The sequence below is a fragment of the Pelobates fuscus genome, chromosome 8 (assembly GCF_036172605.1).
Source record: "Pelobates fuscus isolate aPelFus1 chromosome 8, aPelFus1.pri, whole genome shotgun sequence".
Classification (NCBI taxonomy): domain Eukaryota; kingdom Metazoa; phylum Chordata; class Amphibia; order Anura; family Pelobatidae; genus Pelobates; species Pelobates fuscus.
The window spans coordinates 17,023,354-17,041,565 of NC_086324.1; the positions used below are offsets into that span (position 1 = coordinate 17,023,354).

The 18,212-nt window shown below is 42.7% G+C and overlaps 1 protein-coding gene across 3 annotated transcripts in view; it reads left to right on the forward strand.

The window, feature by feature from the left end:
* PTPRN (protein tyrosine phosphatase receptor type N) overlaps positions 1-18,212 on the forward strand; it is an 88,482-nt gene that overhangs the window by 19,262 nt on the left and 51,008 nt on the right. For all 3 annotated transcript variants that reach the window (XM_063429319.1, XM_063429318.1, XM_063429320.1), the window contains exons 4-8: positions 122-227; positions 1,724-1,973; positions 2,906-3,227; positions 4,134-4,304; positions 5,852-5,886. In XM_063429319.1, the coding sequence (XP_063285389.1) occupies positions 122-227; positions 1,724-1,973; positions 2,906-3,227; positions 4,134-4,304; positions 5,852-5,886 (884 nt within the window). The remainder of the gene's footprint in view (positions 1-121; positions 228-1,723; positions 1,974-2,905; positions 3,228-4,133; positions 4,305-5,851; positions 5,887-18,212) is intronic.

Below are 18,212 nucleotides of genomic sequence, written 5' to 3' on the forward strand. Positions count from 1 at the left end.
CATGACTAGTAAATTCAAACTCAGGACAGAAGAAGGGATTAAAGCATGGTTTGCCCAAGGGAAAAAAAACAAAGACATTTACTGAAAATCTAAATGTACCTTTCTCTCTCTGTGGCTACAGGGCTGTCGTGGAGGGATGATATGACACAGAGAGTCATGGCTCATGAAATCGGGAGGATCCCACAGCACAGGACCCTGGAGCCCCTCGATGTTCTGGATGAGGAGAGGTACATATTTTTTTTTTGCCAAGCAATAGAACTGAGAAGACATGGCATAAGATCATCCACTTCCTGTCTACCGATCAGTACTATGCTGTTTCACAAACTAATTCTAGATTTTATTGAGCTGTTCAGCAATAGCTATATATAGTCGACACATTTGAGTCAAAGAATAAAGGACTATTAGCATTCTGCTAGAGGTATGCATTTACTATAATGACACCGAACATGAGATGGTGAAACCTGCATAAAATGTTTTATAGCAAACCACAGCTAACACACATAACAACAACCAAATGCTATGTTTTCAGTGATTTGGGGTAATACATGCAGAGATGGAGATTAGTCGCTGAGCATAAAAAATATATATTGTATGACACAAAGAAGTGAGGTTTGGTTATTGGGCATGGGACACAGCATCGATGTGAATCTTATGTCATCTTAAAGTCCCAGATTTTCCATAAACGGCCTTTTAGTGTAAGCTATGCCCTCTACATAGATGTAACTGTACTATACTCCTCTTTTGGGACACTGTGCGTTTTCTCTGACCTGGTATCATTAAGGTTCTAAGCTAATTGCATTTGTCAGGGGCATGTGATACCTATTAATGGTTTGGGAATTTTCTGGGAATTTAATCTACATTGCCCATGATGTCAGTGTGCTCCTGCTCCAAACACAGGTATATACCCAAAATGTCAGCCTATAAAATGCCATAAAGAAGGTGAGCTTGAATCACTGTGAATAATACCCAGTTGGAACAGAGTGTGTTCTAATGCAATAGGTTAATTAGGGTTATTTACTAAAGGTAGAATTTAAAATTAATTTCACATCTACGTAGCTGAACTGGAAGCATAGCTGCCGTAGATTTTTATTTTCCAGTTTGATTTTTTTGGCCTTAAATTTGAATTCGCTTTGAATGCACACATGCGTGTATAACATGCTAGTTTCTCCATCTGGATGAACGAGAGTCTAGAACAGTGATTGCTAGCCTTGCATCAGCTCCTGTTCTGAACTCGGTTCCAGCCAGCCTTCAGCAGCTCTATGGCTAGCTATTATTAGCTAGCAAAGCCCAACGGTTTCTAAAATAATTTTGTGTATAAATTTAAATCCCTATATTTCTAATTTTGTTACCATTACCTATAATGTGCAATTAACTTGGAATTCATTTTATATTCCTGAAAAGTCATACCTTATTAAATAATCCTGTATAAGTTTAATTAGAACCTTTTAATAGAATTGTATTCTTTATTGAGCCCTCTGATTGCCAGTATTTGAAAAATGTAAAATAAAAAAAGATCAAGCTATAATTTTCTATTAACAAAAAAATTGAAACGCGTCATGTGATTATAGTGAATGGTGAAGAGTAGTACGGCACTAAAATAATTAAACTTAACCAAAACATGTTTCCTTATATCAATACTACACTGTACAGAATAGAAATACCCAAATTAACCATAGTGTTTATTTATAATGTTCCAATTTGTCTAATTTTGACTTTGCCATAGGACCTCTCTGTCTCACACACCTGGAAGGACAGTTCAGCGTCTTACAGGAGCTGGCCAACCTTCAACGCAGAGATGGGGTGATTCCGTCGATAAACTGCAGTATTTCAGACCTCGGTTGCCATCACAACCATTGGAATCTACACTACAGAAACAGCAGCGATTGCCTCTCAACATGAAGCAAAATATTTCTCCCTTGGTGGAGCGATATCTGACATATTTCATGCTGAACTCTCAGACTCCCAAGTCCCAGGTAAGATCCACCATTAATTAAACTGCACTTCAGTAGCATTCTATCTGCTGTAGATTCCAGTAATGAGAGCAATGCACTGCACGGGACCCCAAAAACGGTTTTCTAGTGTTCAAAGTAAACAATATAGTAAACAATATAGTGATTATTTGACTACGGAGATACGTAGCACACAACTAGAGCAAGCACTGCTTGTGGAAAGTGTTTGCTACCAGAGAAAGATTATGATCTCTCGGGATCCTACACAGATTGCCAGTTTGGGACCTTCTTCATTCTTGACATAGGAATGACTAATAAGGCTGAGCAAATTCATGGTTTCCAGGCCTCTGTCTAAAATCAGGGCCCCAAGGCGGTCACCTAAAGTGGCCTTATGGTTAATTCTGCTATGTTGGATGTTTTGAAATAACTATTATACTAAATGTAAATATATTCCTTAAATAAACATTTTTCTAGGCATTCTGTTAACAGTTTGTGTACTTTACTTTATGAACACTTTATATCTGTAATCACATAATAAAATGAAATAGGCGTTTTACTAAAATGAGATGTGCAGCATTTCCTCTCGAAGGTCATAAATATATTACGCATTATCTGAATCAACAGCAACATTTTATTTAGAATTGTACAGATACTGAGTACACAAATTGTAAAATCGCCCTGAGTTCATTATATCTAGTCTGCATTTATCTATTACAATGCTTTTTTACATTTTTACAATTTGCAGACTCTTAGCTACACCAGGTGTTACAGAGATCATTTATTTTAGCGATCCATTACTTACTTTGCAACTTTAGTGCTGTGAGCCTTTTTCAGACGCTAAATAAACATTTAGTTGCCTTTTATTTAGAGCAAGGTGTTGGATGTAAGTGGTAGTAGATGAATATACCTTCTTCTTGATGAGGATTCCAGCTGATTCCAGAACTCTTTTCTTGCAGTTTGGTTACCAGGACACAAGTCGACTTAGGAGTCCATCACGTGCCTTCAGTGCCACTTACACTAGACCAGAGGGCTCAAGAAGACTCGTTTACGGAAGGTACCAAGGAGGGCAAGAAGGACCACTGACTGTTCATTTGTCCAGCGAAAGACACCATTCTTGGCCTGAACTGCGGAGGAAACTCCCTCGTAAAAGCGTGGGAAGTGAAATTCCAGAGGATGTTCTGGACAGCTCTGAAGGAATGGATGGGATTCCCCAGATAACAGATTTTGATAAGGAGCTACAAGGAGATGGTCGAGCTGAGGCACTCCGGGCGTTGAGAGGTTACATAACTCATTTAACCTCATCATTTCATTGATTATTAGTATCATGTTATATTTCTGTGATCATGTCTGATTTTTCCTTCAGATAGTAGCGGAACCATATGACTGTCAGAGATCTGTGCTTACTGAATTTCATTAACAATGCTTTCCTTAGAAGAGGGATGGGAAGCATTTGGTCCCAAAAGAGGTGCTTTTCAAATACAGCAAAGGTTTCTGGGAGTTGCAGTGCAATTGTCAGCTTTGAACATTTGAATAACAACTACCAGAAACCTGTCTTGCCATCCCATACAGCAGTATATCTAACTGTAACTTAATCTACATATTAAATTTAAACGTATGTGGGAGTCTTAATATCTCCTTAAAGGTGAACTCCAAGCAGCATAACCACTAGAGCTGAGCTATGGTACCAGGTGTGCCTTTGCACCCCCATTATAAGTAGTAACAGTAGACTTCTACTGCTGAGTGCCACATCCCACCTCCACTCCTAACAATGGAAAGCCAGGAGATCCTAAGCAGGAGCTTCCCTTAGTTCTCCAGCGCTAAATCCTGCACTGCAGTGCTTAACTCAGACTCAGCTTCCGATTCTCCGCTGTTTGTAGTAGAGAACGGAAGTAATGACCTGTAGACCCCAGGTATGATGTCAGACAGTTCTAAAACAGTTTGAACTCTTACAATGAGCGGGGGAGGGTAAATACTAGGGCACTCCTGTCACCATAATCACTATAGTGTGCTGCAGTGGTTATGGTTCTTGGAATGTTTTTTTAAGGTTACACCTGATGAAACGCATGCACAGTAACCTCCCCAATATAACTCTTCATCCACTACCATAGACAGTTCACCTTCTCACTTTTCATCATGGAAAGTATCTACAGATAAAGATAGGCTTGTTCTTGTTTTTACATACAGGTTCACTTGGAATGCCAAGTATAGCAGATGCTCAGACAGACATACAAGGTCCAGGTGACGTGGGGAGTTTAGAGAAAAATGGTTTTGATGTGAGACAGTTAAGCGAAACGCAGCTGGAACAACTATCAACTCTTCTTCAGCTTATTCAGTTGGATTCGCAGCAGAACCAGGGTGAGACTGTATAAACCATGCACAGAACCCGACAACAGGCATCTATACATAATGTAACATGTACTTTCACTAAGAAGGCGTGCACATTGAATTTTACATTAGTCATTGACATTGTAACTCAATTTTTAATTAGATTGTTGTGTATTCAGCCAAATTAATTAGAATGCCGTGTATTCAGCCAAAGCAAAACTAATTACTCTGATCTTTAATTTAACCCAGCCTGCAGGCGGGGGCTGGCAAATAAATTCAAGTTTAAGGGGGTTATTCACTAAACAGTGCTTTGTAGTCAGTTAAAATCTGATTTGCAATATTTAGAACAAAATTATTTGGAAATATTGTGCAGCACAGCTATAGTCACAGCTTGAATATTTAATTTGAATTTTGCAAATAGTTTTTTTTAATTCAGCACACTTCCTGTTTAATAAACAATGATTTAATTTTGTAATGTTGGGGTTTTGTTCTCACTGAACCAGGGATTGTGGGAATTGAGACGAAAACTGCAAAGTTTGAAAGAGAACTGTCACCTCCCATGATAATAATATTATGTTTACATATCACTTCATTTAATTGATTGACTTCATCTCCCGTCAATCATTGTTAGAAACGCTTTACTTTGCACCTGGCAGTCGGCATGCAGTCGGCATACAGAGAAGATGATACATGAAACAATGTTTCTATTTGTATGGTATCTATTTGTTGTATCTCTCAAGCAAAAATAACCAGCCTGCATTTTGGATCTGGACCAGCTTGCACACCCTAAGTTTTGAAGAGTAATCCAGTCGTGACCCCCTTTGCTCACGGTGCCTCACGGGTATCGGCAATACCTCACTGACGATGCCTAAAAAGACCAAAATGATTGCCGTGGGATTTTGTATCTCTCGTGCAGAGAGACAGCCTGCATTTCGGATCTGTACCGTCCTTTTGAATATCAGTCTGATATGCAGATTGCTGGGTTCTCTTTGTAATGGCACAAGATGAGCTAAAACCAGCCTGAGATCTGAACGGAGACCCACCGAAGGGCAGGCTACAGGAGCTGTTGTCCATTCTCGTATTCCCTTGCACCCAATTTTTTGCTTTTCCAATGTTTCAATTTCTTCTCTTGTTAATATTGTATAATGTTTGCACTGGTTTTACTTGTCTGATCTGGACTATGATTTAATTTGCTAAATCTTTAATATAAATTTTAAGGAATACAGTGTCTCGCAAAAAAAAAAAAAAAGGATTAACGCGATTAAAGTTATAAGCGATTTGCAATGTTTTCTTCTGTGATGTAAACTATAAATACCAGACATTTACAGAAACTTTTCCAATTTAAGTAAAAAAAAAAAAATCCGCTGAAAAAAAATAAATGAATTGCAGAATCTTTCCAATTTAATTATTTGATTATTTTGGACCAGACTGTGCAATTTGTTTATCAACTGCCCACAATTCCCTGTTAAATGAATGAAACTCAGCATGAATCTTACTTTCCTGGCATCCGGTGGTGCATCATACAGTCCAAGAAACATTAACGTGTTTAATGAGACCAAACCTTTTATGCGTTACAGGAGGAAGAAATCCAGAAAGAATCCCCCTGAAACGAGTGAGTACAATATATTTTACAATCTGCTAACATGTGCAGAATGCGTGTTTTACAGACATGAATTACATACATATATATCAATTACCGTATAACACGCACCTCATTTTCAGAAGGAAATTTCCACCCCTCCCATAGTATTCCCCCCCCTCATCCCATAGTGTTCCCCCCCTTCCCATAGTATTCTCCCCCCCTCCCATAGTATTCTGCCCCCCTCCCATAGTATTCTCCCCCCCTCCCATAGTATTCTCCCCCCCTCCCATAGTGTCCCCCCCTTCCATAGTATTCTTCCCCCCCTCCCATAGTATTCTCCCCCCCTCCCATAGTGTCCCCCCCCTTCCCATAGTATTCTCCCCCCCATAGTATTCTCCCCCCCTCCCATAGTATTCTCCCCCCTCCCATAGTGTCCCCCCCTTCCATAGTATTCTCCCCCCCTCCCATAGTATTCTCCCCCCCCTCCCATAGTATTCTCCCCCCCTCCCATAGTGTTCCCCCCCTCATCCCATAGCGTTCCCCCCCTCATCCCATAGTGTTCCCCCCCTTCCATAGTATTCTTCCCCCCCTCCCATAGTATTCTCCACCCCCCATAGTGTGTGTCCCCCCTCCCATAGTGTCCCATAGTGCTCTTTCCCTCTGTCCCATATTTACTTACCTGTCTTGAAGCGTGGGCCGGCTTCACAGCGCGCACCGCGGTACTGGAACTTAAATTTCAGGTTCCGGTTTCCGGCGGGACTGAAAGGAAGTGTGCACACAATAGTGTGCACACTTCCTTTCAGTCCCGCCGGAAACCGGAACCTGAAATTTAAGTTCCAGTACCGCGGTGCGCGCTGTGAAGCCGGCCCACGCTTCAAGACAGGTAAGTAAATGTGGGATATCGGTGTATAACACGCACCCATGATTTTCTCCCTATTTTCAGGGAGAAAAAGTGCGTGTTATACGCCGATACTTACATATTTTATAGTCCAGTGATAGATAGCCTGTCAGTCATTAAATGAATCGTATCCCAGGATTTTGGGCATGTTCGGTCTTTCTGCCCTCAGTTTCACTTGTAAATATACAATCTTGACTTGTCGAATTGGCCCAGCGTCTTGTAACAGGGATCTGTGCGTCTTGCCTGTGTTTATAGTGGGATGATGTGTTCCACAAAGCACAGAGAACATTGCAGTCGAGAAAGATGCACGGTACTAGAGAATAAAGGATTTAATGGCTTTTCAGTCATTCTGTAATTCAGATTTCAATTTGCTACAATTAGATGTTTAGTGAATAAGCCCAAGGAGTGTTGTAAACTGGAACATCTGAATGCTCCTAGAGTTAATGTGTCAATATGAAAGCAATCTTGAAAAAAAAGAAATATCTCCTAGAAAAACAAGGAAACAATGCATTCCTCACATAGCTTTATTTTATAGATTGCAGTAAATTGAACAAGTTCTGTTCAGTGCTGAGTGTTATATATTACATCCAAGATGGAGTGAATCCATAGTTTGATACCGGAGAAACTGACGGAAGCCAAGCACAGAGAGATGGACACAGGTTTCTTCAGGAAGGAAGAGATTCTTTATTGGATCACCGATCGGGACTCAGAGGGACTAGCGTCACCAAAATACAGCAAAGTCTGAGTACTGAATACATAGAGTACATTCCTTATATAGCACTGTAGCTCCTCCCACAATTAACTACACCCACACATACCCTTAACCTATTTAATAAATAGAGTCTAAACTCATCCATCCGGTCTAACCACGTGGCTCATCTGATACAAAGGAGAGGGACGCGTAATTCCAGTTCTTACATTCCTGCACCTGGTCAGTACAGTGATAACAGTATCTTAGCTACGTGTAATTAACTAACTGATACTACAAACACATATACATACATATGCCTTGTGGCAATCTTAGCCTGCTAAACTTGTATTTTACTGGAATTACATCACATTCCCCCCTTTGATGCCTCTGATATTTCACAATTACTTGAGGCATCACTTAACCTTGGTTTGCATATACCTCAGGTTACCATGAACCAGACCAGACTTATCTTATGATGTGAATCTTTTAACACTCATCTTCCTGCATTGGTTCTCCTTGATCTAGAGCCTTATACTTATATATCGCCATTATCTGTGCAGCAGCCTTCCTCTCTGCTATACTTCCTATCAGGCTTTGCACAGACCTAACTACTAAGGGTATAAGACACGGTAGGAGTAGACACAACAGTAAAATCAGTAGGACTCCACCTACCACTGCCTTAAGCCCTCCAAACCACTCATACCAGCTACCAAACCAACTACTTGGATTGTACCCTTTCCATACCTGAGTAGGCACATGCACTAGTTTAACCATATGGCTAGTAAGCTCAGCTATTGCTTGCCCTTCGTCATCTATTTGAAGACAGCAATTGCTCAGGTTAAACTTCCCACATACACCTCCCTCTACTGCCAAAAGGTAATCCAAGGCTAATCTATTTTGGTACACTGCTGTCCTCATCCTGGTATTATGCTTCGCTAGAAGATTGAGTGCTTGTGAGGTCTCATTAGTAATAATCTCAACCACCGCCTGTAATCTTATAATACGGTTGAGCATATAAATTGGGGTTCTATAACCAAAGGTACCATCTTCTGCCCACGTGGCTGGCCCATAATAATCTATGATACGCTGGGGAGGCCATTCATTATCTTCCCAGGTGCCTATCTCTAAGGGTCCCCTTTTCTTCCTATGATTCACATCATACACTTTAACACCTAAAGTCTCACCTGTTTCAATCGGTAACAAGAAGAAGGATGGTTTGAGCATACCCAACACACATGCCCCTTCCCAGTCCTGTGGCAACTCCGAATAGGCTTTCTTACCACAGATCCAGTACAAATTTGCTGGGGCTCTCCAGGTAGATGTGATGGATAAATCAAACCACACATCCTTTAAACTGGCATATCTAGCAAACGGGTTAGATGGTTCTGAGACATTTGAAGCCGACCACCAAGTTGTATTTTTAGTATCATCATCATAAGCTTTTTGCCCTAGACAAGTTAATTCTCCTACAGAAGTATTATACATTATTCCTTTCCTTGCTATGCAAACATAACCTATGATGGAGGTCTTTAATCTCCACTCAGATTTACCTCTAACACTCAAATGATAATCGGCTTGTGTAGATATTAGTTGGTCAACTGCCTCAGAACCGGACATTACCTCCTTTGCTTCCCAAGGCCATTGGTCTCCCATGTTAGTACCTCCACACACATAGCAGTTGGTAACATTAAGACTACCGGCAATACTTTCAGCTAGGTCAATGAACAGGTTTTTAGCGTTATGGGGGATCTTATTATCTATACTCATCTCTTCATAAAAGGAATGGTATACTTGATGAGTCTGGGAGGATACCGTATCAGTCTCTATTCCTATAAACAATAATGTCCCAGGATCTAAACCCGTCCCGTATATCTGAAACCCAAATAAATTTCCATACTTATCTAGGAACTTGTCGGGGTTATTAATAAGTATATGGACTGGGTTGCATTCCATAGACTTACAATAAGGGCTAGTCGGCAACTTAGTCACTATCATGTCTTTATCTACTGTCTGTCCCCAAGTCGCCCACCCCACACAAGACCAATATGGACAAAAGTTATAGTCTTTATTTGGGCATCTAGGACTCACATATTTATTTTTACTACTGGGACAAATATATTTATCATTAGACCCATACGTCCTCTCCCATCTAAGATCCCCACATACATTCCACGGTTTTCTACCACTTGATATCGCCTTACATGCATCAAATAGCAGAACACCCGAAGAATGTACGGATTCTAACACCGTCTTATTAATTAGGGTCCCCTGAGGATCTCCATTCCTGAGAGTCAACCAAATTGTACGAGGTTGATACTCTGGACTGAAGCACTTAGGTTCTCCTACTCCTAAATGGCACACACTATAGTCTATATTTAGGTATCTACATCTTGATACCTCTCCTTTACATTCGTATTGTGAATGCCAAATTAGGGTTTGGGAAATATGGTTACCTGTTCTCGTAGTCTTAATGCATACCTCACAGCTAGGAGTGTCGGTACCTCTACCTTCCTGAATATAAAAACACATATAAATAAACACAATCAAAAGCACATCTTTCGCCGTCATCCTCAGTCTTCGTCCGTGCGATGGAACCTCAGCTTCCAGGATGTGAGGGCTGCAGGGAATGGAGTTCTGCTCGTCTTCACAGGTGTCCCTTCGAGACTTTCCTGGCTTATACACTATGTGTTGGTAAGCGGACAGGCTTTATTATGGCCTTCTCACTCACACCTGTAACAATAAAATTTGTAATCCACAATAATTCCTCGTTACTCCGACTGAGTAGTGCGTTTCAACCGGATCTTGCAGGGATTCTCTGGATCTGCTGTAATTTGCCAAGAATCGACTGCTGCTGGTTTAACCCTGGAGTGATGTATCCACGGAGTTACTTCGGCTACTTTTATCGCTGTAGGGGTAGACAAAAGAACAACATAAGGACCTCTCCACTTGGGCCCTAACGGTACATTATTCCACTCTTTAATCCACACTTGGTCTCCTGGATGATAACTATGAACAGGGGGATAAATATTCACAGGTAATCTATCTTGTACCCATTTCTGTACCTCCTCCATAGTCTTACCCAACTCTACAACCTGCTGCCGGGTAATTCCTTCTCCCAACTGACTCAAGTCCCCCCTTAAGTTACCAAGTACGGGAGGTGGTCGCCCATACATGATTTCAAAAGGAGAGAGGCCCATCCTTCTGGTAGGGGTACTGCGGATTCGCAATAAAGCTATGGGTAAGAGAACGTTCCACTTAAGTTGGGTTTCCTGACACATTTTAGCCAACTGGTTCTTTATAGTTCTATTCATTCTCTCTACCTTACCAGAACTCTGGGGTCTATATGCAGTATGAAGCCTCCACTTTATACCAAGCATATGAGTCAGTTGTTGTAGGCACTGATGAACAAAAGCTGGACCATTGTCCGATCCTATAGAACAGGGTAGTCCATATCGGGGTATTATTTCTCGTAGCAGGAATCTTACAACTTCTCCTGCTTTCTCTGTACGAGTAGGACATGCTTCTACCCAGCCTGAATAGGTGCACACAATTACCAACAGGTAACGATGTCCACCCGATTTAGGCATTACTGTAAAGTCTATTTGTAGATCGGACATGGGGAGTCCCCCCATAAACTGGACTCCTGGTGGCTTTACTGGTCCTTGTCTTGCATTATTCTTAGCACACGTTACACATCTGCGTACAATGGCCTGAGTCAAGTTGGACAATCTTGGTATGTAGAAATGTTTCCTGAGAGATTCTTCAGTACTGTCTCTCCCAGAATGTGTCCCGTTGTGATAATTTTGGACAATTTCTACCGCTAGTGATGCTGGTATGACTATTCTTCCATCTTCTAGCTGATACCACTTGTTCTCCAAATACTTTCCCGGTTCAGTCTTTAACCACTCCTCTTCTTGAGCTGTATAAACTGGAGTCCATTGGGACAGTGGAGTTGGTATAAGAGCAGCTATATGCCCCACATACTCCTGTCTTCCTGATTCAGCAGCACGCTTAGCTGCACTATCTGCCATCCGATTTCCCTTGGTTACATCACCATCTCCTCTCAGATGCGCTCGACAATGTATGATACCGACTTCTTTCGGCTCCCACACTGCTTCCAATAGTTGTAGGATTTCAGCTGCGTACTTGATTTCTTTGCCTTCTGAATTCAGTAGTCCTCTTTCTTTATACAAAGCTCCGTGGGCATGAGTGGTTAAAAACGCATACTTAGAGTCCGTATAGATATTTACTCTTAAACCTTCAGCCAATTGTAACGCTCGTGTTAGTGCTATTAATTCTGCCTTTTGTGCTGATGTTCCTTTCGCCAGTGGCCGAGCTTCTATCACCTTGTCTATTGTTGTCACTGCATATCCTGCATAGCGGATCCCTTCTTTCACATAACTACTGCCGTCGGTGTAATATTGAACATCGGGGTTCTGGATGGGAAAATCACGAAGATCTGGTCTACTTGAAAATACTTCATCCATTACTTCCAAACAATCATGTTGACTTTCAGTAGGTTGCGGCAAAAGGGTAGCTGGATTTAAGGTGTTTACAGTCTCTAAATGCACTCTTGGGTTTTCACACAACATTGCTTGATACTTGGTCATACGGCTGTTACTAAACCAATGATTTCCTTTGTAATCCAACAACGTCTGTACTGCATGTGGGACTCGTACATAAAGTTCTTGACCCAGAGTGAGTTTATCGGCTTCAGCTACTAGCAGGGCGGCTGCAGCTACGGCTCTTAGACAAGGTGGAAGTCCGCTGGCCACTGCATCCAGTTGCTTAGACATGTAGGCAACAGGTCTTTGCCATGATCCCAAGTACTGTGTCAATACTCCCACAGCCATTCTTCTTTGCTCGTGTACATATAAGTAGAATGGTCGTGTGTGATCAGGTAGACCTAATGCTGGGGCACTCATCAAAGCCTTCTTCACATCTTCAAATGCCGTTTGCTGTTCTTGGGTCCATAAGAAGGGGTCGTGCTCTGTACCTTTGATGGCTGCGTACAGAGGTTTTGCCAGTATCGCATAGCTGGGAATCCATATCCTACAGAAGCCTGCTGCCCCCAAGAATTCTCGCACTTGTCTTCTATTCTTGGGTATTGGTATTTGGCAGACAGCTTCTTTTCTCTCTGGCCCCATAATCCTTTGACCTTCAGAGATATGGAATCCCAGATACTTGACAGTTGGCAAACACAACTGAGCCTTCTTCCTGGACACCTTGTATCCTGCCTTCCAGAGAATATGTAGTAGATCGTGCGTTGCTTGCTGACATTTTTCTTTTGTAACTGCTGCTATCAACAAGTCATCTACATATTGTAACAATACACATTCTCCTGGGATAGACTCGAAATCCAGTAGATCTTGACTTAGAGCTGAACCAAATAGGGTAGGTGAATTTTTAAACCCTTGGGGAAGTCTTGTCCAAGTCATTTGGCGTTTTGAGCCCGTTACAGCGTTCTCCCATTGGAAAGCGAAAATACATTGGCTTTCTGCGGCAATTCGGAGGCAAAAGAAGGCATCTTTGAGATCTAAGACTGTGAAGTAAGTAGCCCCGCCCGGAATTAAAGCAAGCAGGTTATATGGATTGGGTACAACTGGATGTATGCTAACAACCGCATCATTGACTGCTCTTAAGTCCTGTACAGGTCGATACTCATCTGTACCGGGCTTTTGAACAGGCAGCAATGGGGTGTTCCAGGGGGAAGTACAGAATTTTAGGATACCATACCGTATGAACTTATCCAGATAGGATTGGATGTTCTTCTTAGCCTTCTGCGGAATGTGATATTGTCTTAGGCTCACTGGATAAACCCCATGTTTCAGTTCAATTTTTATTGGTGGAATATTGCGGGCCAGTCCTGGTGGGTTGTTCTCTGCCCAAACTCCTGGTATGTTAAACAATGTCTCATCACTCCTAGGGTTTTGGCTAGTCAACACTGTATAAAGTCGCCACTCTTCTTCCTTTGGTACGGATAAAGTCATAATACCTGAAGGTCCATTAAACTTTAAGGATGTTGTTCCATTTGGTAGGAACGTAATCTGCGCTTGTAATTTTGATAGCATATCACGTCCCAGCAATTGGACTGGACATTCAGGCATATAAAGGAATTGGTGTTTTACTACGTGGCCTCCCAATGTACAGAGTCGACTTTTAAGAACCGGTTTTTCAGCACTTCTTCCAGTTGCTCCTATCACAGTAATAGTCCTTCCAGATGGAGGAGCAACTAGATTAGTCACCACTGAATGTTCAGCACCAGTGTCGATCATGAACGCACTCCTTTTCCCCCCTATTGATACATCGACCATAGGCTCCGCTCGACCAAGGGGGATGGAGCCCGGTCGGTATCAATAGTCCTCCATGACAGTGTCAGCCAATCCTACAAAGTCCCTACCTTCTCTATCGCGGGACCTTTGCGCTGCTGGAATATACCTGTCTTCCCTAACACTTCCTCTGTTCCCATTACTCCCTCTATAACCATTACTCCCTCCGGGGCCTCCTCTACCTCTCGCTCTACCTCTAAAGTTTCCGTAGCCTGCCCTGGGTTGGTCTCTCTCGTACTGCTCTCTTTGCGGACATTCGTTCCTCCAATGCCCTTCTTCCTTGCAATACGCGCATTGATCCCTACTCAAAGGCTCCCTACTCCATCTATTATTGCCTCTATCTGGGCCCCGTTTATCTACGCCTGCGATCGCTACCGCTAGCATATCAGCCTTTTTACGCATCTTGCGCTCTTCCTCTTTCTTACTTTCTGTATCCCTGTTCATATAGACCTTATTTGCTACCTCCATTAGTTGGGTGATGGACATACCTGCAAACCCTTCTAACTTTTGTAGCTTGCGCTTAATATCTCCGTATGCTTGGCTGACAAAGGCGGAGTTAACCATTCGGGAATTGTCTGCGTCTTCCGGATTAAAGGGGGTATACAAGCGGTATGCCTCCAATAATCGGTCATAAAAGACACTGGGCGCTTCATCGCTTTTCTGGATCACCTCAACTGTCTTCGACATGTTAATGGCTTTCTTTCCTCCGGCTTTCATGCCAGCAATTATAGCGTCTCTATAGGCTCTGAGTTGAACCATATCAGCACCATTTACGTTCCAATCGGGATCGGTGTTGGGATAGTGTGTCGCGGCCCATGCTGCTGGATTGGCTTGGTTCAAAGCACGGGCTCTATCCTCTAATGCTTTAATGGCTGCTTGATTTATTCTTGTCCTTTCCTCATTGTTAAATAAAGTCATTAGTAACTGCTGGCAATCAGCCCATGTCGGATTATGCGTCTGTACTATTGAGGTGAACAGATCAGTCATAGCTTGTGGTTTCTCAGTATACGAGGAATTATGGGTCTTCCAGTTTAAAAGATCGGTTGTGGTAAATGGGACATATACGAAGACTGGGTCAGCGTGTGCCATTTGACCTGCGGCATCGATATAAGCTGACCCGGGATTCAGACGAAGAGGCATCTGATAGTGCTTTAATTGTTGGGCACCAGTCAACTGTCGGGTTTGGATGGGGCTACGTAGAGAGGCGTCAGTCATGGGTTCCGGTCGGGGAGAGATAGGGTATGGGGATGTGGGAGGTCGGTTTTGGGAAAAGGTCGTAAATAAAACACTTCGAGCCGAGCTAGATGAAGCTTGACCGGAAGTCTGAAGTGGCGCCAAATCAGGATATTCGTTTCTAATGGGGGTGGATTCTGGTTCCGGAAGGGGAGATTTAGTACGAGGGGGGGTGGATCCTGTACTGGAGGAGGAAGCGGAAGTGGATGAGGGTAATGAGGGGAGGGGTGCAGGACTTCCTGCGTTTGCGTCACTTCTTCTTAACGGAAAGTAAGGGGGCGGCAAAGGGATCTCGGACTCAGGGGGCGTGTCCAAAATGGGCCTAACACCAGTCCTAGTGGACGAGCAAGTCCTAGCTACCATGAGGCGACACTGCTCCTCGTGGCATGTCTGGAGCCATTTTGGCGAGTCATTTACGGCCTGTCTCCAACAGTCAATATAAGGAAACTGGCCGTAAAGTTCAGGCCTACCCGATACAGCCACGTGTAAGCGCTGTACCAGAGTTGGATCCAAACTGCCACGTGGCGGCCATGCCGCAACCAAAGTAGGCCACTCCCTAGTACACAAAGTGACCAAACGTACAGGAGACATCTTTACCCCAAAATCACAAACTTTGAATCCCTTTTTAAAATTCTTAACTATACATCCTAAGGGATCCGGAATCGTTGACTGCGACGCACCCATACTTAACAATGGAACGTCGTCGACAACGAATACTATACACGCGTACTATTCAACAGTCACACCCGTTTCCTCTGGCAACAGCACCACGTGGTACGGTTACCAAGTGAAACGTACACAATAACAATAAACACTCAGGGAATTCCCGTACACACACAGCTGTTACACCAGTCACTATATAATCAATATTATGCCCTTTGGCGTAACTATACAGTCACCCACGCTATAATTCTCTATATACGAATTACCCGTCTATAACACACCCCAGTAACATCGTCTTTTACAAATAGCGGTTACAGTACGGTTAGCATAGGTCAAAGCACAAGTTAAGGTCACAATACAATTATTAGTGGTTATGGTGTTAAACATGCAATGGACGACAATGATTAGTACTTATTATATAATGTCAGTAAATATACAGGGTTATGGTACCGTGCACTATAATACAGCAACACACTATTAACACTCTCGCTAGACGGCTGAGCTCGCGCTATCTAACAAGATATACACTTTACTAAAACAATCGTTAACACATTTACAATTCCCAACTAAACTATTGGCCAGTACCTTGAATGGACTACCTAAAACTATATACACCCGTTTTGGTTAGCCACACTGCCCAATCACCACATATATAGCGAGCTAGAGAACCGAATTTACACAGGCGCCTCTTAGTCGCACTATCAAAAGTCTAGTGGGTTCCAAATTTACACGCCTTCCCACTTAGCCCAGATAGGATGAGAACTAGCGAACCGAATTTACACAGGCGCCGCTTAGTCTCCCGGTCCCTCCGACCTAGCGAACGTAATATACACCCTAGAACGCTAGTCTAGACAAGACACCGGTGTCCGGCTAGGGCTATTTACACCAGGACCCCGCCTGACTAACCAAATCAAACGGTCTGACTAAAGAGCGTTCGATCGAGCGGTGCGCCTTCGCTCCTTCCCTCCGACAGAGGGGGCAGATACACAGATTCAAAACCCCTTTGGGCCTACCGCACAATCGGTATACCCCTAGTGGGTCCTGCCGTCTAAAACAGCAGTTGTCTTACCTCCTCGTTCCTGAACCTGAGTTCACACTCATCGACGGGGACACCCCAGCACTTCTCACGTAGAGGCCGATGATCTCCTGGACAACAGACCAGTGGCGCCGAGACGAAGGGAGGTCCACGCAGAAGTTCAGGGGTGCAGCCGTAGAGAACGTGGGCAAAGATAGACCGTCTCACGCCTCTGCCTCTCAGCTACCGTTGAACGATGAGCTTCCCGGCCAATGCACCAAATGATACCGGAGAAACTGACGGAAGCCAAGCACAGAGAGATGGACACAGGTTTCTTCAGGAAGGAAGAGATTCTTTATTGGATCACCGATCGGGACTCAGAGGGACTAGCGTCACCAAAATACAGCAAAGTCTGAGTACTGAATACATAGAGTACATTCCTTATATAGCACTGTAGCTCCTCCCACAATTAACTACACCCACACATACCCTTAACCTATTTAATAAATAGAGTCTAAACTCATCCATCCGGTCTAACCACGTGGCTCATCTGATACAAAGGAGAGGGACGCGTAATTCCAGTTCTTACATTCCTGCACCTGGTCAGTACAGTGATAACAGTATCTTAGCTACGTGTAATTAACTAACTGATACTACAAACACATATACATACATATGCCTTGTGGCAATCTTAGCCTGCTAAACTTGTATTTTACTGGAATTACATCACAAGTTGACAAGTTAATAATGACCAAATGCCAGTTTTCACTACTCTTTACAACTTACGTCAGGCTTCTGAGGTTCAAAGTAGAGTACATTGCTGGATTTGTTGAACAGCCGAATGCAAGTGAAATGCGTTGGGAATTCACTCCATTATTAAACTGCTGGTCTAGATCCCTGGTATATCAGCTAGGATTAATGTAGTGTGTCTGAGCTTAGTAACTAGATGCAGGGGTAGGCAGCCTTGGGCACTCCAGATGTTGTGGACTGCATATGCCCTGATGCTTTGCCAGAATTGTGGCTGTAACAGCATGCGGTGGGTGAGATGTAGTCCACAACACCTGGAGTGCCGAAGGTTGCCTACCCCCGAATTAGGAAGTTTGCGGCACTCAAGGCTGCTTGAGGTTTACTTATATGAGTTAATAATCAGATGCACAATGCAAATATTTCTGTACACACTTAGAATGGGCCTAAACCCCTAGGTTCAATCCTTGTTCAATTCTTGCTTAATATATGAGACCTTAAAACTAATATGCCAAAGTACCACTGAAGTTTGTTTTTTCTATTAAAAGGTGTTTTGATCCCCAGTCCTGGTCAGTCTAATGTACATTGAGATATTTGCTTGTCCTTTGCTTGCAATCAAAATTCAGTTCACTTTTTTCAATAAATTTATGAATATTATTGACAAGAGCTAGGCCTTTGAGTTACTTTAAAAAAATAAAAATAAAAAAATATATAGTTGCATTTTCTTTTTCTAAACCACATAGAATGTATATTATAGCATGCTTAAATATGTATGCCTACCTA